At 56.3% G+C, this 20,758-nt stretch overlaps 1 protein-coding gene across 1 annotated transcript; it reads left to right on the top strand.

Annotated features, from left to right (window-relative positions):
- Positions 1-8,792: 8,792 nt before the first annotated feature.
- Positions 8,793-10,254, top strand: LOC133270458 (GTP-binding protein Rhes-like). Its single transcript, XM_061455669.1, has one exon. The coding sequence runs from the start codon at positions 9,130-9,132 to the stop codon at positions 9,754-9,756; it is 627 nt and encodes a 208-aa protein (XP_061311653.1). The 5' UTR covers positions 8,793-9,129; the 3' UTR covers positions 9,757-10,254.
- The last annotated feature ends 10,504 nt before the right edge of the window (positions 10,255-20,758 follow it).

Below are 20,758 nucleotides of genomic sequence, written 5' to 3'. Positions count from 1 at the left end.
TCTTACACCTGAGCTTGCAGCAGCCCCAAGTCCCCTTCCCCTGGGCTTGGGCAGGACCAGTCCCAGTCTCACTGCTTTTAAGGAAGGGTTCAAAGAGCAGGTCAAAGGATCACCCCTCTTGGATATCCAGTCCTCTGACAGCAGCAAAGGCTCACGCTCTTGTCAAGCACCACAGGAGGGATGCTGCAGAGCCCAGCAACGCTGCTGCCCATAAAGTGCCCTTGTTCCTGCTTGGCTGCAGAGGTTCAGCTCCAGGCCCCTTGTGCCCCCTCTGAGCCGGCTGAAGGGCAGGGAAGGGATGCGAGTCACATAAGTAATGGCACAGGTTAATGCACAGCACCCACAGTGCCAGTGAGATGGATCTGAGCACCGAGGTGTCCCCAGGGAGGACAATGTGCACCTGCAGGGCACCTCAGGCACCACATGGCATCCAGGAGCACCTCAGAGGCCTTTGGATGCATTCCTTCCTTTCCCAGCTGGAGAAGACTCCGTGCAGGGTGAGCAGTGTCCCCGCTGCAGCCCAGGAGAGTGGTTGGCAATCTGCAGCCTTGCACTTTAATTTTCACCCTCAAAGCACGTGAGCAGGGGATGCAGAGGTGCTTTGCCTTCCATGACTCAGTTTACCCTGGAAAACTAAATCCCATTTCTCTTCCCCATGCAGCGGCTCCTGCAGAGGATTTCAGCAGCACTCGGGGACGGAGCCGAGGCACTGGAGCTGTAGATTGAAGGCTGGGACTTTCTTCCTTCCCACATCCCTGCTGTGAAACGGGGACGCACTTGGCCAGCATCAGCAGCACAAGCCCCATCCATCAGCTCTGATTAAATACGGGCAATTGTTTCGAACGTTATTGGAAGGGAAGGAGAGGAACACCCGAGCACGCACACAGGTCACTGCACAGGGAAAACAAAGCCACTCGGGCAGTGCAGAAGGCTCTGCCTGCCCCACAGGGTGAGCGTGGCCCTGTTTGGGAGATGGAAAGAGGTCGTCACATCCTGGTGTGATATCAGCATCTCTTCCCAGTGCCACTGGAGTTACACCGGCCTTGATAGAGATGAGACCTGATTTTGAGCATAAAGCAGCTGAACCAGGTATCTTAGCGCTGCCAGCTCCTCTCTGCTCCACACTGATGCCGGGGGAGGCTGATGGAAGCGAAGTGCATGTCACTCCCCATCTTCAAAGCCATTGAAGAGCCACAGAGCTCGGCTCAAGCTCTCGGGAGCAGCTCTGATGCCAGCACACCCCATGTGTAGCAGCTGTGCCCCCCAGCCCTGTGGGGAAGAGGAGCCCTGAGCCCCCCATCCCACCACCAGACCCCCAAGTCAGCTCATGCAGTGTCCCCTGCCCTTCACTGCCCGCTTGCAAATGGGCTTTGGGGGTCTTTGTCTGTTATTCCCAGCACGTCACCGCTCCTGGCTCAGCTGCAGCCTCTGTCCCCAGCCCCTCTGCTCCCCCAGGGGCGCAGCCGCCCCATTGACCACCAGCACAGGGGCCTTGGTCTCAGCTGGTTTCCAGCTGGAAGGAGGTTCTGCAAACCAGAGCCATGGCAAGAGTCACCCCTGGGGGTAGCGCAGGGGCCTTGCCAGCAGACAGCGAGGGGAAGGTCCCGTTTCACAGCTCCCCAACTCCCGTTTGCTTCCTTGGAAACAGACACCAGGAGAGCTCAAGGAGCGGGTGGATGCTAGGAGCTCGGAGAGCAGCAATGGAGCTGGGGACGGAGGAGCTCAGCACAACGGTGGCCCTGGGCTGAAGAGCAGGGTTGGCTGCGGCTGATTGGCGCCGACAGGGAATGTGTGTTAGGAATGAGGCATCCTGACAGTGCTGCAGCCCCGGGCTCTGTCTGCAGAGCCCAGACAGCAGCGGCTCCTGCAGCGCTGTCAGGAGCTCTCACAGTGACACCGGCCCCGGGGATGGGGATGGATGCAGTGTGGGGAGCAGGAGGAGGAGGCTTCCTCCTCTGAGCCCAAGGGGGGCAGGAGGAGAGGTTTGGGGGAGCCCGACCATGCAGCCCCCCCACTGTGGGACCTGGCACATGAAGGGGGAGCATGTGCAGAATGAATGACAACCTCGTGGTTTTCTGACTGACCCATCCTTTGCACACCCCCTGGAAAGGAAGCAGCAGTCTGACCATCGATGTGGCTACAGCAAAACCCAGCTCAGGGACAACACCGAGGTCACTTTTGCCCTCTGAAGTAAAGGTTTATCTTGTTATTTAAGGACAAGTGGTCACTGGGGAAAGGGCAGAGGGCTGCGGTGCGGAAGCCCAAGGAGTTAAGGCCATACAGTGAGTAGGGAAGGGACTTTCATGGGCAGTGACAGGCAGCATCCCCGGGGGGGGTTTAGAGCCTGACATTTCCGTGCAGTCTGACGGAAGCAGCCCAAACCAGCAGTTGGTTTCGGGGCTGTGCCACGGCTGCCTTTGCACAGGGCACGATGTGAGCGGGGGGACCGGAGCCCAGGTGGTGGGGTCTGAGCACGACGTGGTGATGGCTGCAGCCTGCGAGAGAGGGGCTGCGTCCCCAGCCCGAGCTGCCGGAGACCCCGGGAGGGTGCAGGCAGCAGAGGGGCTGCTCTGACCCCATGGGAAGCTGGAGGGGTGCTCCCTGCGCTCCCAGCTCCCCAGTGTGGGGTCACAGGCACCTCCTGCCTGTGTCAGACCCTGCTGCACCCAATGCAGTGGAGCTGCTGAAGAGCCATTTCCCTTCTGAGGCTGCCATAAGAAGCCGTGCGTCCACTCCTGGCTCCCCAGAGCCCTCCAGTCACCCCTCAGCAGTGCCGGGCTTTCTCTGAGCTCCAGAGCAGCTCCTCTCTTCCCTTCACAATGAAGGGGTTTGGACAATGTCAGGACCCTGCACTGTGTTTCAGGGATGCTCTTACCTAATCCTGCCATTTTCTCCAGGAAAAACCTTGCCCATGCATGCCAGGATGTGTATCAGTCACACAAGGATGCACTATCAGGTACACCCCTGCCAGTCCTGCCCTGGTTGAATGCTGTTCTGCCTTGTACCATTCCTTTTCATGCCTCTTTCACATTCAGCCTCACTGCTCTGTCAGCATCTCTGTCCCCTCATCTGCATCCTGAACCCAGAGCAACAAGACCCATCTTGGTTTCGGGCTCTCATGACCACGTTAGCATCAGGCACAGAGCCAAGAGCACCCACGGAGCCCAGACTGATGTATTCATTTGCAGCTGAACGCAATGGGGATGATCACAGCCCCCTCCCTGTCCCCAACCATAGCCTCTGTGGCTGCAGCCTGGCATGGAGGAAGCTCAGCCCCACGTGGAAGAGGTTCAAGGCTCAGCCCCATGCGGAAGAGGCTCAGCCCCACTCAGAGCAGCACGTGGGAAACCAGCTGCCCAATGCACCTTATAACCCCCCAAAGCTGTGACACCTCAAAGTGGATCAACACTAACAGGAAGCCACACTCTGGTGTCTCAAGAGGTTAAGGCATGTGCCAGGGCTGAGCTTCCTACCTGAATGCCACCATAACTGGCAAAGCCAGGCAGAGCCAGGCACTGGGAACACCGGGACCACAGGCTGGCCCCTCGGAGCTGCAGGACACACATCTGAGACCCCGGCATCGCACATTTCATCTCCTAATGCCCTGAGAGCGTGGCCACAGGGAGCATCACCCGTGTCACCTGAGGAAAAGCCGTGGCGACGGCCCAAAGAGGGGTGAGCTTTGCTCTCCAGCTGATAATCCCCACCAGGGCAAGATAAGAGATGCTACAGAGACTCCTCCAAGCCCCAGAGCAGCTGCGCTAAATCCCTTTAGTCCTCAGCAAGACCTTTGTTTACAGGGACACTGGATGTGTCTAGTACAGGCTGTTCATGTGCTGCTCCCACCCCTTCACAGTGCTGGCCCCTTGGTCCCCTCGGAGCAGAGGGACAGCAGAGAACAGCGGCTTGGGTCCAGGCTGTCAAAGCTGAGGTGACCTCTTTTGCTTGGAAAAGGTGGGTTTTGTGCAGAAGGGATGAGCTGGGGAATGCCTGTGCCAGGGTCAGCTCCCCTTTGCCCCCATGCCCTGCTGCTGTGGGTGACACCAGGGCTGAGCACCCTCGCCGAGAGCTGCACAAGTGACATCGGTTTCCATGAGCTGGGTTGGATCAGCCCCATCCCTGAGGAAGACCCCATACACCTGGCCAGGGTATGCCATGAGGCCCTTGGTCCTCCTGAAGCGGTTGGTGATGCCAGCAGGGATCTGCTCCCATCCTTCCTCTGCCAGCACACGAAGACCCCAAATCCAGCCCTGCTCTCCTCCCCTCTCCCCACTGATCCCCAGTGCAGGGCTATGGCAAAGCTCAGCCCTGACCTCTTGCAACCAGCTCCTGCAACCTTGCCATTACAGCCTTCACCATCAACCCCACTTTGCCCCGGGGTTCATTGTGCAGCAGGGAGGCAGTGGGGCAGGAGGCAGGGTTGCTGTGACCCTCTCCAGCACTGATCACCCCCATCTGCCCCCCAGAACAGAACCGAGCCATAGGTTGTCCCTGCTTGGGGTGGGATGTACCCCGCGGTGGCCTCACCAGTGCTGGGAACAGGCTCCATCCGGTGACAGGCTGTTCCAGACAGCGGCCCCACGTATGGATGATCCATCTATGCATCGGGAGGGCTGCGGCTCCCCTAAAGTGGGGGTGGAAGCTGTAGGGTTCAGATTTCTCCTCTCACCTGCCTCTAAATCAAAGGACATTCGGATTTAATCCCCGGGAGAGGTTTAACCCTCTCCTGTGTGGCTGGGTGTCCCCATCCCCGGCCAGCCTCTCCTCCCCACTCCCATCTTTTGCCTGGTCTCCTATCCAGGGTTCATTCCATATGGGAGAAGTGAGGCCTCACCCCTGGCCCCTGCCTGTGGTGCCGAGCAGCTGGGGACATGGCGTCTGTGGGGTTTCTCATTACTGGCTGCTTCCTGCTCGCCTTCTCAGCCGAGGACCAGCACCAGCGCTGCAAACGCAGCGGCTCTCACGTACACCATGAATTTAACCATGGGCAGAAGCAGGAGGCAGAGGCACAAGCAGGTGGTGTGGGGTGGAAGCATCCTGCTGGCATGGCTGTGTCCTGTTATGGGGTGCTCGGGCATTGCAGGAGTCAGCCCACGTATCAGCAGCTCCATCAGCTGGCCCAGCCTCATGGAAAAGTGTCACGGTGCTGAGAACTGTTTGCTACCCCATTTATAACGATGCCTGTGAGCAACGGGCAAGGCGCACGCTCCCACCAGCCAGGAAAGCATTCCCCTCCATGTCACTGGGTTACTGGGGCACCACGTCAGGGACTGGAGCCGTGCCCAGCACCCACTGCTCCTCGGAGAGCATTGCTCCATCCCCTCTGAACCGTGACAACCGAGATAGCTGCTCCCCAAAACCACGTCCAGAAGCAGCACGGGCTGTTCCTCAGGTGCCTCAATGAGGCACATCTCGGTGCTGCAGTGGAGCCGGGTCTGGCAGCAGAGCTGGGCAGCAGTGGGAAAGGTTCCTGTGCTCTTTTGGGTTCCACCCTCACACAATCACCTGAAGGCACCCAGCACAAGGCTTTGCCGGTGAAAGAAGAGGGGGTGTTTGTGAAAGATGCTGCAGAACCCGGCAGAACATTAGGACCTGGTTTGGGGAGAGCTCCATGGGCTGGTTCAGGAGCAGAATAGGCATCGTGATGTCCCACGTCGCAGGATGCACACAGCAGTGGGAGGGAAGAGTGCTACTTGTGCAGAGCCCAGTTTCTCCCTTATTAAATGCTGCTGGCTTTTCCCAGGAGCAGGGGTCCAAGCCCTTCCTCTGCCCTCATCCCTGCTCCGGCTGCTGCTCCCCGGTGCTTCCATGGTGGGAAGCAGCAGTGTGTGCACCGTTTTCCACCATTCTGCCCCAAACCTCCCCACCCTGGCTGTTGAAGGCTGCCCAGCCCGAGGGGGCTGCACGTAGGCAGGAGCTGGCCGGTGTTTCAAGCCCAGCTCATGGCTCTGTCTGAGCCTTGCACTGACGGGGACCTTGGGGACCACCCTTCCCCTCCTCCAGGGTATCCAACCGCTCTGTGGCTGATGGCTTTGGGGTAAGGATGACCAAGAACCCTCTTGTACATCCCCAAGCACCCCTTGCTCCAAACCTGCCTGCAAATGGCGGGTGTGGGGCTCCACTTGCCCCAAACCCACCCCAGCTTCTCCATGCCCCATCCCAGCTCCTGCCCATCGTTGCTGTCATCCCCCCATCCTTCCCTCACTGCCTGCACTCCTCTGCCAGCAGCTCAGGGCTCCCTTGCAGGCAGGTCCCTGCCTCCCTCCCTTCCTCCCTCCCTTCCTCAGGCCACCACCGTCTCTTCTGCAGGCACAGAGCCCAGGGCACCACGCTCCAGTCCCCACGGGTACAGCACATGCCCTCGGTGCAGGACCCAACACTCCACCCCCGTTACATGGATCCTGGCTGCTCCCTGCTGAGGCCAGGAGCCATCTCATCGGACCAGTGCACAGCTAAGGGATGCAGAGCGTTGCTGTAGGACTCAGCCATGAGTGTCTCCAGCTCCCAGTGTCCATCAAGGGCCTCTGAGTCTTTCCCTGGGGGAAAAACAGGCCGAAATAATGATGCTTGTGTAATCCCTGACTCAAGCTGGCCAAGCCTCCCTTGAAAACCACAGTTTTTAAGGACATCGTTCCGGGTACAAAAGGCTGAAGTGGAAAACAAGTCGCTGCATTCATCCTTCCCCGATTTCTTCCCTTCGTTGCACACAGTCCCCCTGTGCTTTGCTTTCCCTGCTGTCAGTGGACAGAAGCTAATAGGGAACGAGATATTCATGCAAAAGGCCCTTGGAAATATTCATTGCTCATCTCTTAACAAGATTACCCCTGAAATCCTCCATTGCTCTGAGGGAGATTTAAAACCTTTCAGGCTCTCGGTAACCATAGCAGCACAGATGTGAAAAGGAAGGGGAGACAACTGATGTGAAAAATCACTGGGGATGTGCAGACAGGCTGCGTGCGGCTGCAGCATCGAGCTGCTGCTCTGCAGCACACTCCTTTGTCTCACAGAGCCAGGGCTGGCTCTTCACCTTGGCCACACCGGGCAGGACACATCCACTCCTAACAGGAACGACTGCAGACACTGGTGGTGATGCAGTGGTAGTGACCCAGTGCTGGCTCCCATGGCACCAGGGTCACCTTCCTGGGCACTGTTTGGGAGCCCCTCCACGGCTGGCGTTGCTGCTTGGTGTTCCCAGTGTGTCCATCAGCTCGCAGCTCCTTTCCTGCAGGGTGCTGGCAGTAACTGGGATGGTTTAGAGCCAGGCTGGGGGTTTGGAGCGCAGGGTCCCTCTTCCCTCCTGCCTCCTCTTTCACCTTGAGCACCATTTCTGCACCTGTAAGAGAGATGGGTGCTGCTGAGGTTGAACAGATCCATGTTTTGAGGCCCTTTGGAATAAAATACTGGGAAAGAGAGCAGCAGTGAGGGCATCGCACAGGCCCCCAGCACCTCCTGAGGGCTGGCTGAGCCCTGCAGAGCTTCACCATAGCTGGCTGGGAGGACCTCAGGAAACCCCTTTCATCTCCTTGCCCGAAAGCCTCCATCACTTTGTCCATTTAAGCACAAAGAGGCATTAACCCAAGTCTTTCCTAGTTAAAAATGTGGGGTTTGGCTTTACACAGCTTCCAAAGCTGGGGTGAGATTACTTGCCATGCCCTTCTCCCTCCCCGCCTTCGGTTCTTCATTCCCACTGATGCTGGTGATGCACCAGGCACCACAATGTGGTCACTGCTTTGTTCACGTACCTAAATGCAGCTCATCCATCCCTTCCCCTGGTCTTTGGCTCACATAAGGTCCTATGGATGTGCCATGACATCTTCCATGTCCTCAGCATCTTCTAACTCCTGAGGCTCAGTCCTTAGCATGCCTACAACGTGACAACAACTGGGGAATTAAGAGGCAGGAATAATTGTTGTGAAAAGGGCTTTTGGAATCAACAGGCTTAATTCAGCCAGAACCAAAGGCTGAAACTGGAACTTTGCTATGGAAAGAAAACCAACGGCATCTAAACTACACAGACGGGTCCAAAGCTAGAAAAAACCCACGCACGCATACAAAGGTAAGAAGATAAAACTCATTTTAGCTCTTGAGCAAGTTCCCTTTGTATTTGCACTTGGCATAAATCAGCTTCTGAACCAACCGCAGCATGACATAGGGACGGTGACTGCTGAGGAAACACGGGGCAACCTGTACCTCTATGAGCAAACTCCCTTGCAGAGCTGATGCCCATCCATGCGGAGACGGGCACGGGCACGCATCCCACCTCTTGGCCTGACGAGCCCAGCACTGTGGGGCACTGTTTCACTGGAGCAGATCACAGCCAGTGCTCCTGCCCGTGAGCACTCAGCACCGCAGAGGCCGTGATGCATCGCTTCCTGGAGATCTTGTTTGCCCCTCAGGTTGAATCTGCCACAGAGTAACGGGCAGCTGAACGTGCCGGTTCTGACACACGGGTTTCAGGGGGAGCTTATGCTCAAATATCTCATGGGTCCAAGGAAGAGCTGGGGATGTTTGCAGCATCCCTGTGTGAAAACCCAGCCGCAGGTGAGTGTGAGAAACACCGTGGGTGACATCGGCCAGCTCCTGCCATGTCTGGCCATGAGCCACCCAACGGGTGAGGGACCACCGCCGAGCAGGGGTGCTGCCAGCAAGCCCATGCCAAGCACCACAGGTTAATCCCCAGGGAGCACAAAAGGGCCGGGCAGCCTGTGCAGCGTGACGGCTGCAACGCTGCCGGCTCCCTGGCGCTACTGACAGTGGTGAGAGACGCAAGTGCAATGTGCAACGTAGCGCGGTGCTCCCCAGGGCTGCAGTGGCTTCCCAGGACTGAGCTCCGCGGATTGGCCCGGAGCACCCCACTCTCCTCCCTCCCTGCCCTCCTCCTTCAGCACCCACAACCCACGGAGATTGGACAGCCGGGTGCCACATGGCAGAGGGGAGCCAGGATACAAAACGAGCTGGACCTGGGGACTGCGGCGGCAGAACAGCCGGGAGAAGTTTGCAGGGAGGTGGAACCGAACTTCCCCGCCTGCCACGAGCCGGTGCCGGGGAGGACAGACAGAGGGGCTGCGGCCATCCAGGGAGCCCTTTGAGGCGAGCACCAGCGGCGGAGCGTCCCGTCCCCTCTGCGCTATGTCCCTGGTGGTGAAGGAAAAGAACCACGTGCGGTTGGTCTTCTTGGGCGCTGCCGGTGTGGGCAAGACAGCCCTCATCCGCCGCTTCCTGATGGACACCTTCGAGCCCAAGCACCGGCGCACGGTGGAGGAGCTGCACAGCAAGGAGTACGAGGTGAGCGGGGCCACGGTCAAGGTGGAAATCCTGGACACCAGTGGCAGCTACTCCTTCCCGGCCATGAGGAAGCTCTCGATCCAGAACAGCGATGCCTTCGCCCTGGTCTACGCCGTAGATGACGCCGAGTCCTTTGAGAGCGTCAAGAGCTTGCGGGAGGAGATCCTGGAGGTGAAGGAAGACAAATTCCCTCCCATCGTGGTGGTCGGCAACAAGGCGGAGAGCGGCAGCGAGCGGCAGGTGCCGGTGGAGGATGCTCTGTCGCTGGTGGAGCTGGACTGGAACAGCCGCTTCGTGGAGACGTCGGCCAAGGACAACGAGAACGTGCTGGAGGTGTTCAGGGAGCTGCTGCAGCAAGCCAACCTGCCCGCCCGGCTCAGCCCCGCGCTCTGCAAGAGGAGGGAGACGCTGCCCAAGGAGCAGGCGCTGAGGCCTCCCATGAACAAGACCAACAGCTGCTCCGTGTGCTGAGCCGCCCGCCCCGCGCCCGCAGGCAGCAGAACAGGCTGGAATCTCAGGTGGGCTGGGAGGGGAGAGGAGCTGCCCCGGCCAGAACCAACCCTGCTGCCTCCAACCTCTCCCCTCCTCATCCCCACCCTGCCCAGGGGGACCGGGGAGAGCTGGAGATGAGCAGGAGGAGGGACTTGGAAGGGATGCTGGATGCTGAGGGGGTGCGGGGAGAGGGCGAGGGCCTCAAGAGGCAGGAGGGGTACCTGGGAAACAGGCAGACAAGCAGCGGGGCTGTGTCTGTGCCCATCAAAAGGCAGATGTGGGCATCGCGCAGCTGCCTCGCACCCGCTGCTGCCACTCTCCTGGGTCTCCTGTGGGTCTGTGTCACCTCACCCCAAGCACTCCATGGGCAACCTCCTGGCACGTCTGGCAACAGGTCTGGTGTCCAAAGTGGTTCTGGGTTTGTACCTGGGGGTAGAGCATGTGATAGGGCAGTCTGTGCACCTCTTGAAGTCTCTTTCTCTTCTTCTATCTTTAAGCATACCTAATAAACACATTGCTTCAAAATGTCTGGGTTTTTCTGTTCTGCTTCAAACGCTGCAGTGCCCGATATCAGGGGGTTATGCCTGGACCCCTGATCACTGAGGTTCACAGAATCCCAGCCTGGTTTGGGTTGGAAGGGACCTTAAAGCTCCTCCAGCTCCAACCCCTGCCACGGGCAGGGACACCTTCCACTAGAGCAGCTTGCTCCAAGCCCCTGTGTCCAACCTGCCCTTGAACACTGCCAGGGATGGGGCAGCCACAGCTTCTCTGGGCACCCTGTGCCAGCGCCTCAGCACCCTCACAGGGAAGAGCTTCTGCCTAAGAGCTCAGCTCGGTCTCCCCTGTTCAAGTTTGTGTTTCCCTCCTCCACGCTCACCTGGAGCCCCTGGGGAGCCTGCCCAGCTCTGCAGCCTCCCCTGGCAGCATCAGGACATTTGGTGTTCAGATTCTCCTGACAATTGAGCCCCTGCAGTTTCCACCAAGCAGGAGGAACTACAGTTAAAACCTCTCCTATCACATCCAAGTGCAGAAAAGAACAACCATTAAAAGGCAGCTGAGCCACTGAAACAAACCATAAACACAGTACAAGGAGATACTAAAAGGAGTGAGAGAAGGGCACTGAAGGGCACTATTTCCTGTGCTTTAGCATGCACTGCACTGATTTACTCTCTCCTCACACAGCCCATCCTTGCTGTAACGAGCATTCAACCTGCTCAGTGGCCACCCAAACACAACAGATAAAGACATTCAAGCTTGGTGGGTTAAAGAGTCACCCACCCTGGTCCAGACCCAGGGGAGCGGGGCACTCTCAGGAGCCCAGCCCTGCAGCATGCTGTGCCCCTGCTCAGCCCAGCCACGCGGGCTGATGCGAGATTGCTGCCATGATCTCAGCCCTTTCCCAATCTGGGCAGAGGAGTTGGTGCTGGCAGGGAGCACCCAGCCTCCCTATGGGCATCCCTCACTGGGGCACCCTGCAGCCACCCCTCCACGGGCACTGGCGCAAGGACAGCGACCTCCAGGCAGGACAATTCCTCCTCCTGGAGCCTGAGGCAGGATGAGGCCAGGGGCAGGCGGTGGGGAAGCTTTGCTGCATCCATGGCTCAGGATGCCCTCGCTGCTCTCCCCATCACAGCCACGAACCTCGTGCTGCTCACCCAGCACCTCAGGGATGCGTGGAGCAGCTCAGGGCAGAGCCTGGTCCTGGGGAAAGAGGGCTCCTGCCTGCAAGGGATGAAATACAAAGAACGTTCCCTTTTGGCAACTGGCCCCCAGTGCAGTGAGGACAGGGATGCAGCCACAGGGATGCTGCACCGGGCCTTTTGGGTTACCATATGATGCTAGAAGCACACCACCACCTCTTTGCAGTGCATGATCAGGAAGCTGGGATGAGCAAGGCTTCCTGCCAGCACCCTCCTGCCTGCTTTGGTCCACAGGAAGGGCTAGAACAGCTCCTCACGCCCTGGCGAGGTCCCAGGTACCCCCCAGGCTCCCTGAGCTCCCCATGCCCACCACTGGCTCCCCTGGCAGAGCAATAACCCCTGCGTGATCCAGGCCCCCCACTCCCAGCCATCCCTGGCCCGTGACCCATGGGGAACAGCAAACACTGGTGCTGAGATGCTGACCGAGATGCTGGAGCTGCAGAAGTTGAAAAGACCGAGGTGCAGGAGCTGCAGACCGAGGTGAAGGATGCGCAGGGAGCCTCTTGAAGGGCACACCTCCGTGTGCCGCTGCAGTACTGGGCTCTAGCAGTCAGTGGAGCCATTGGAGGAGCTCACCCAGACCTGCCCGCCTTATACAGCCCCTCCAGTCCTGCCAGGGGCGGTCCCAAGTTGGGATGAAGGGCAGGGATGCTGCTGGGATGAAGGGCAGCGCTTCCTAAGCCTTTTGTCTCTCACCTGCGCAACCTCCTCTTTGGGGCGTTGCAGGTTTGGGGTTGGTGTTTTGCAGCACTCACCTGAAGTCCGGATGCATGGAGCTGTTTGACTGGGGTTACACGCAGCTGGGGTGCTGGGGTTACACACAGCTGCCTTGCTGGGGTTACACACAGCTGGGGTGCTGGGGTTACACACAGCTGCCTTACTGGGGTTACACACAGCTGGGGTGCTGGGGTTACACACAGCTGGGGTGCTGGGGTTACACACAGCTGCCTTACTGGGGTTACACAGAGCTGGGGTGCTGGGGTTACACACAGCTGCCTTACTGGGGTTACACAGAGCTGGGGTGCTGGGGTTACACACAGCTGCCTTACTGGGGTTACACACAGCTGCCTTACTGGGGTTACACACAGCTGGGGTGCTGGGGTTACACACAGCTGCCTTACTGGGGTTACACACAGCTGCCTTGCTGGGTTACACAGAGCTGGGGTGCTGGGGTTACACACAGCTGCCTTACTGGGGTTACACACAGCTGGGGTGCTGGGGTTACACACAGCTGCCTTACTGGGGTTACACACAGCTGGGGTGCTGGGGTTACACACAGCTGCCTTACTGGGGTTACACAGAGCTGGGGTGCTGGGGTTACACACAGCTGCCTTACTGGGGTTACACACAGCTGCCTTACTGGGGTTACACACAGCTGGGGTGCTGGGGTTACACACAGCTGCCTTACTGGGGTTACACACAGCTGGGGTGCTGGGGTTACACACAGCTGCCTTACTGGGGTTACACAGAGCTGGGGTGCTGGGGTTACACACAGCTGCCTTACTGGGGTTACACACAGCTGCCTTACTGGGGTTACACACAGCTGGGGTGCTGGGGTTACACACAGCTGCCTTACTGGGGTTACACACAGCTGGGGTGCTGGGGTTACACACAGCTGCCTTACTGGGGTTACACACAGCTGCCTTACTGGGGTTACACACAGCTGGGGTGCTGGGGTTACACACAGCTGCCTTACTGGGGTTACACACAGCTGGGGTGCTGGGGTTACACACAGCTGCCTTACTGGGGTTACACACAGCTGCCTTGCTGGGTTACACAGAGCTGGGGTGCTGGGGTTACACACAGCTGCCTTACTGGGGTTACACACAGCTGGGGTGCTGGGGTTACACACAGCTGGGGTGCTGGGGTTACACACAGCTGCCTTACTGGGGTTACACACAGCTACCTCGCTGGGGTTACACACAGCTGCCTTACTGGGGTTACACACAGCTGCCTTACTGGGGTGCTGGGTTACACACAGCTGCCTTACTGGGGTTACACACAGCTGCCTTGCTGGGTTACACACAGCTGGGGTGCTGGGGTTACACACAGCTGCCTTACTGGGGTTACACACAGCTGGGGTGCTGGGGTTACACACAGCTGGGGTGCTGGGGTTACACACAGCTGCCTTACTGGGGTTACACACAGCTGCCTTACTGGGGTGCTGGGTTACACACAGCTGCCTTACTGGGGTTACACACAGCTGCCTTGCTGGGTTACACACAGCTGGGGTGCTGGGGTTACACACAGCTGCCTTACTGGGGTTACACACAGCTGGGGTGCTGGGGTTACACACAGCTGGGGTGCTGGGGTTACACACAGCTGCCTTACTGGGGTTACACACAGCTGCCTTACTGGGGTTACACACAGCTGCCTTACTGGGGTTACACACAGCTACCTCGCTGGGGTTACACACAGCTGCCTTACTGGGATGCTGGGGTTAGGAAGCATTGGCCATGCAGGGATTCTGGCAGGACAAGAGCCTTTAAGGTGCCTGCTACCCAGGCAGGGCTGCAGGGCACCCAAGCGCCTCAGCCCGTGCCACCCCGCGGGACACCGCGTTTTGCTGTGCTATCAAAGGGCAAACGAAGCAGCAGGGCAGGAGCCCCTGGTGCCTTCCCCAGCGCTGTCCTCCGGGGTGCTGCGAGCTCTGCCCCCGGTTGCTGCCTGCCCGTGTCGGTGCTGCGGCTCGAGCAGCGCCTCTGCTGCGAGAGAAGGGCAGATGTGCCGAGCGGGGTTAAAACCAGGCAGGTTTTGTGCCCGAGATGAGCGTGTGCAGCCTGTGCCCCACTGAAGAGTGCGGCTGAGGGCGCCCGGGGGCAGCTGGGTGCCAGAGGGGTGCCCGGGCACCTCTGTGTCTGCGCAGTGGGATGAGGGGAAGCACCAAGCCCCTGCAGTTCATTTTCTTTCAACTCGAAGGAAATGGGGTTGGAATCTTCAGCTCGGCTCTGCCCGGGGGGCTCCGTTAACGCAGCCCGGAGCACTTGCAGCCTCAGGCACGGGTCTTGGTCTCCTTGGGTCAGGGCTCTCACCTCCAGAGCAGCAGCTCCAGGCCGCGGAGGGAGGATGCCGGTGATCATGGCCCCAGGGGCAAGCGGTGCCGCTCTGTCTCCGTTAACGTGAGGCTGTTACAGTGCCCTGGGGCACAGATCCAGGGAAAAGCCTTGGTCTGGATGAGCCACACGCAAGCACGACCCCAGGACGGCATCGGCAGCCCGGACAGCAGCTGCAGCAGCACTCGCTTTCATCACAGCGAATCAGCTCAGTTTAGGTTTGAGCTGGTTTTTCACAGGTGTTTGAGGTGCACAGGGCACTGGTGCTGGGCAAGGGAGATGAGCAAGGCAGCCCCTCTGCTCTGCTCTGCTCTGTGTGCAGTGCTGGTGTCCTCAGCATGAGAAGGACACGGAGCTGTTGGAGCAAGCCCAGAGAGGCCACGAGGATGATCAGGGGCTGGAGCACCTCCTGTATGGAGACAAAGCTGAGACAAGGAGGCACAAAATGTGATCAGTTCTAAGTACCTAAGTTTGATGGCTTTGTAATGGACAATAACTGCGGTGCTTGAAGGTAGTTGACACAGGCTCAGGTCCTTAGGACCTTAGTACAGAAAGTGTTAAGAAAAGCAGAACAGAAAAACAGGACCTGGGGATGGGAGTATCCGGGACTAGCAGATGTCCAGGGTGGAAGCAGTTAAAGTGACTGATAAGTAGGACAGGATGATTGCTGTTTGTGGTGTTAATTAAGCGGGTGCTTCAAAGACTGCCAGAAGTGATGAAGATTGTTGGGAGAAGTAAACGACCCCCAGAGACCACCACCACATTTTGGTACGCATGCGGGGAACTTTCTGGAAAATGATGTAATCCATATGTAGCCTCATGAATATGTATGTGTGCCCGGTGACCATACAAGGATGGCCTGTGTAGCGGTACGGGGACACACATTAGGAGGAGCCATCCCCGTGTCTCCCTGTGCCGCAATAAGGAATACCTGCTTGTCAGCTTGAAACTGTTGGCGAGTTTGTTCCTGGAGTTTTCTCCGAATCAGAACATTGGGGCTGTTCAGCCTGGAGAAGTGAAGCTGCGTGGGGACCTCAGAGCATCAGTATCTATCCAGTATCTACCCAGTATCTACCTACAAGGATGCTGCAGAGGGACTCTTCGTCAGGGACTGCAGCGATAGGACAAGGGGTGATGGGTTCAAACCGAAACAGCGAAAGCTCAGGTTAGATATAAAGCAGAGGGAGAGCTGCAAGCCCCCATGTGCCTGATGGGTGCTTGGCGCTGCTAGGTCCTGACTGATGTGAAGCACAAACACTTAAACCAAGGTCAGCGCGTCTGCAAGGGAAACATCTCAAAGCATCTCGTCCGCGGGGCTTGGCCTTCGGGCCCTTTGCTGAGGGTGGCCTCGGAGCAATTCGCTGTCGCCATCTCGTGGGCAAAGTGGGAATTGCAGCGAGGGGAGGCCTGGTCCCGTTTCCTCCTGCCGCAGGGAGGCCGGGGTGGCCGCTGCTCCCCAGCGATGCTCTGCACCCCGACCGGTGCCCCACGAGCACACACAGGAACCGGGCGACGTCAGCGAACAACCCAAGGAAGGACTGAGCACTGCTCATGGGAACGGCTCTGAAAGAGAACTCACCCGGGCGCTGTTTAGGCAGTGTCCAGCTCCTCCTGAGGGACATTGCGCTGTCTGGAGCTGCATCTGTGAGAGGAAGATGTTCGTCTGCAGCACGTGGAAAGCCCAAAGTCAGTCAGCATCGATGTTACCGTTCCTGTGAACCCTTCGGACACCCACAACACACCTTCCCGGCTAGAACAGGCTGCAGCAGCTCCGGGCAATGCATGCTGCAGTGTTGGAAGCATTCCCAAAGAGGATTTACAGTGCTTTGCCTTGTAATTGACGGCTCAAGCGACAGGGAGGAAGTGCAGAGCTTTGCTCTTTCAAAACGAAAAGCCTCCATTTAGGAGACTGAACGAGTCTGTAAACACCTGAGTTTGTGTCCTGCCTCTTTCCAGGGCTAAGGATGCAGGCAGCTCCTGAATGGGCCTTAATAAAACAGGGCTTGTCCAGGCAGGAAAAGAGAGGAGAAGTGGGGTTTGCTCTCCTGACCCAGGTGCTGCCAGCAGTGAATGGGCAGCACCTCGTCCCAGCCTCGGGAACGGAGGCTTTTCATTACAGCTCTGCTCATCCCTGTTAAGGCTCCAGCCTTTAATCACAGGGCAGCAAGATCCAGTGGTGCCTGCTCTGCTAGAAGCCCCCACATCCCTTGTGTTATCACCCTGCAGACCAGGAACTCCTGGCCTCTGCCGTGATGCCCAGTAAAAGACTGGGTAAATCCTCTAACATGGCATTCGCTCCACGTCCCATGCAGGACAGAAGTCAGACACATGCTCGATGCCTCTGCGGTCCTACCACTGACTGCAAAGTGCTTTTAAGGCTCCATCAATCACTTGCTATGCCAGCTAGAATTCTGCAACTTAAAAACCCTGTATGGACAGGAACACCAAGAATAACCCATGTGGGCCATGTGGTCTTTGGCCTCCTCGACTCATTGGAGATACAAAGGGAAAAGGAGACTTATTCAGCCCGTTCCCTCTAAGTTCACTTCAGGGAAGTTTCTCAGATGGTGAATCGCCAATGTTCTAGCATTTACCTGGATTCTATACAAGAGATTGAACAATCAGTGTCTGAACTATACAGCAATAAAAAGCACTCTCATCTTGGAGATGTCTGCACTAAAAGACGCACAGTCTGCCACCTATGTGATTGGTTTGGATTGTTTTTTCCTCTTCCCTTCCCTCATCTAAGGACAAAAGCAGAACTCACTTCACTGTGTCTTAAATTTCTTAGCATGAGGGTTTAGTGCTTTGTGCTTCATCTCCACTAACCAGTGACCAAATAGAGTTCTGCTGCTGGCAAAGCACCAGCTTTCTTCTCCATCAACCCCAGTTTTAGTCTCTAATTGAAAGCAGCAGCACCCACGGTCCAAGGCCTGGTGCTGGGCTGGAGTCGCTGGTCCCAAAGATGCTGAAGCACCCTGGGGAAATGACTGAACCTGCTCCCAGCTCCACTCCCATCCAGGTTATTGAGTACATTCACAGAGCAGGAGGCAGCAAAAGCTTAAAATGCAGCTCAGGGAGACAGCACCATGTAGTAACCATGCTGAGAAGCAAGAAATAAGGGATATTAGACTAATAGAGTAGCTTTAAAGCCACTCTTACTACATGCTCCTGTTTTCATACTGGTGGTATTAAGAAAACCATCGCTGAGCCAGAGCTACCAGGGAAAACCAATTTGGTGGTTGCTTTGTGGTGCTTTTTCCTTAATTGGAGCAATTTTGAGCTGCCTCAGGAATGGAACTCGCCCACAAACCAACTCCATCCTCCCACACTTCCTTCTAGCGCCGTCCCTGCATTCTCACCCTCCTTACCAGCTACATCCTGCTTGTGATGCCTCACACTTGGAGGTGTTGGCAAAGGGCAGCTCTCCCATCCTCGTAGTGCCTTGGAAGCTGTTCAGCAATGAAAGCATCACAAGGTAATCAATCAGAGCTATCTGCCAATTTGCACTCTCCCTACAGGCTGCTCCTGCTCAGTGATGGACATTGATGTCTGTCCCCCCTTATGTACTTCAGGTATTCAATGCTTGGGCTGAGTCTTCTACTGAGCACAGTTATATCTTGGGTATTTCTGAGTAGGTAACCGCTATAGCTCACACTGGTAGAAGGGGCAATGCTTTACCTGCAGAATAACCACCTCTGCCTTTATCAGAAGGTTTCTTGTCATCTGTTAGGAGAGAAGAGATAGGAAGGAGACAGATGAGTGCCAAGAAAAGGCAGAAAAAACAGGTTCCTACTTGAAATCATATAAAAATAATGAAAACTGTTTTTTTTTTTTCATGCTCCTGTGGTGTAAAGCAGTAAAGCATCACTGTGAACTATGAATAAAGCAGCCAAAACAATGAGACCTACTGCAAAAATGAGAAGGGAATCTGCTCCTTCCCAGCGCCATCAGTAACCCACGCTGTTAGTCTGCTTGCATACATCCTTTGGTATAGATTAAGAATAATTTAAGATGAATTAAGAAGCAGGGAAAGGCTGCAGGAGATAAAACTGCAGAGCAATTACAGAGGGATCTCCACACCTTTGAATATTATCAAGGCCATTCCCCTGAACAAAATGGAACATTGAAACCAAGGAACTCTTCCATTAACTCTGGACAGGTACAGGTAGGGTCCAAGGCAAACCACCTTTACTAATCACAGTATTTATTGAAAGCAAAGCAATCTGATTGTGTTTTAGACCATTTTTAATAACCCTGAAATCATGAGTGCACTGGGACCACGGTTTCATCAGAGAAAATTTACAGGCAACTTGTTTCCAATGCATCTGACAGTAAAGAAGCCAGACACCGGGGGCACACACAGGACAAGGTGTTGTATTCGTTCCTAATGAAGCATCTTCATTAGAGAGAAGATAACGGTGGGAGCGTGAGGGGTTCCAAATGGTCAGCTCGACTGCCTTTGCACAGGCTGGGTTGGCCGCTGGAGGATGGAGTCTGGCAGCTTGCAGCAAGCAATGGTTAACCTGAGCAATTGGGTGCATCCGCTGGACGGAGACACCCAGACCCCACTAGAACAGGGGCATGAGCAGTCCGTCCTCCCTCAGGAAAGCTACAGTGTGGCGGAGCGCTCTCCCACATTCCAAGTGCACGTTGGGAAGGAGGGGCAATGTGAGAGGACAACAGTGGGGCTGCTTCCGTAGATGTTAGGGTTTCATGGGTACGTTACTGCCTCCAGAGCAACGCAAGGATCTGGGTGAAACAGTCCAGGAGACCTGCAGGGAGCTAAAGGCGTCCTGTGCTGGGTGGACGAGCCCACGGGCTCCTTTGGATAACCACTAAGGAGAACACTGCGAATCACAGGCATCCCCAGACACGTGGGGATGCCCTTTACCTTGGGCCTGGCTGGGGACACCAGGCATCCGCACAGGTTACGACGAGAGTTCGTGTGAGCTCCATATCCCGTGCGGCAGCGCTCCCGTTCCCTGACACCGGTCACGCAGGACGTGAGCAGAGCTTGTACGTTCAGCATCAACACAGCGACACAGTGAGCACACCTCCATCGGGACAACGCGACAGACATCTAGCAGCAGCTCATACACAACAACAGAAGACAATCCTTACCGGTCACCTCTGATCTGGTACCACACTATAGCTGCCCATAACCCAAATCCTAAAGGGTTTTTCAATTCCATTTCCAGACTCTTACAACTTCAGTAATTCTTAACATATACAGATGTCCATATACATTTGTTAGAATTCAAAAGCTCCTTCACATACACAATCATCTATTGAATTATCAAGAACAATAATGCATTTTGGGAGCAGAAGAGCAAACCCATCTGCTTTGCCAGTGCCACCCGCAAACTAGACAAGGAGCTAAGAAGTTTGACAGTATCAGACCATTTAGGAAAGAGAAATTCTCTTGCCTGAAGCCAGGGGAGCCACGCAGTGATAGTGCCATGGAGGGGACAGCAAATGCAATGTACAGAAAAACACAAAATTGGTAGAACCTGTTTTCTGGTAGAGATTCTGGAGCCAGCAGGAGAACCCTCCTCATCAGGAACAAGCTTCACCATTGCAGCAATACTGGGTAGCATTAAAGCAGAAAAGAGTGACACTGAAAATAAAAGGAGCTACACAAACATCCCGAGACTGATCTTGGCCATGAGCTGTATTGCCTTTAACACAGCAGGGCGGATACTAACTTCTGCCAACCTTATGGAAGACAAAAGCTCTTGACTCCGTAAGGGACTTTGATGTCCAGGCAAACAAAACCCGGTGACCCTGAAACTCAAGGGGAAAAAACCCAAAGAGAACTGAAAGCAATCAAAAGGAAGGAAACCGAAGGCAACTCTCTTCTGAGGGTTTCATTACATCTTTGCAACTTCGGGGCAGTAGCTATGAAAAGAGAGGCTTCAGGCTGGGTGTTTTTGTTTAGGGACCAGAATTAGCCACCCCCAGCCTAGATTTGGTGATTTTTAACTATCCTGAGGCAAACTGCCAGCTCTTGAGAGTTGTTTGGGTCCCCCCAGCCCCATAGGCCTTTCTTATTTAATATATGGCAGAGCAGCTGATGGTCCTGGTGACAGCAAGGACAGGCGACGGTCGTGTGGGTAGAGCTGTGCAGGGCTGTGGACCGTTCTGATTAATCCAGGCTAGGTTCTTCCCTTCTCAATTGAATCAGTGGACTGGGTTTTACTGCACCAACTCGTAGCTATTGACCTG

This window comes from Pezoporus flaviventris, unplaced genomic scaffold (genome assembly GCF_033815535.1).
Source record: "Pezoporus flaviventris isolate CSIRO_AGI_PZ_B2104156 unplaced genomic scaffold, CSIRO_AGI_Pfla_v1 ptg000020l, whole genome shotgun sequence".
Lineage (NCBI taxonomy): Eukaryota > Metazoa > Chordata > Aves > Psittaciformes > Psittacidae > Pezoporus > Pezoporus flaviventris.
The sequence above is the reverse complement of the archived record's forward strand: the minus strand, read 5'-3'. Positions and strand labels throughout refer to the sequence as shown.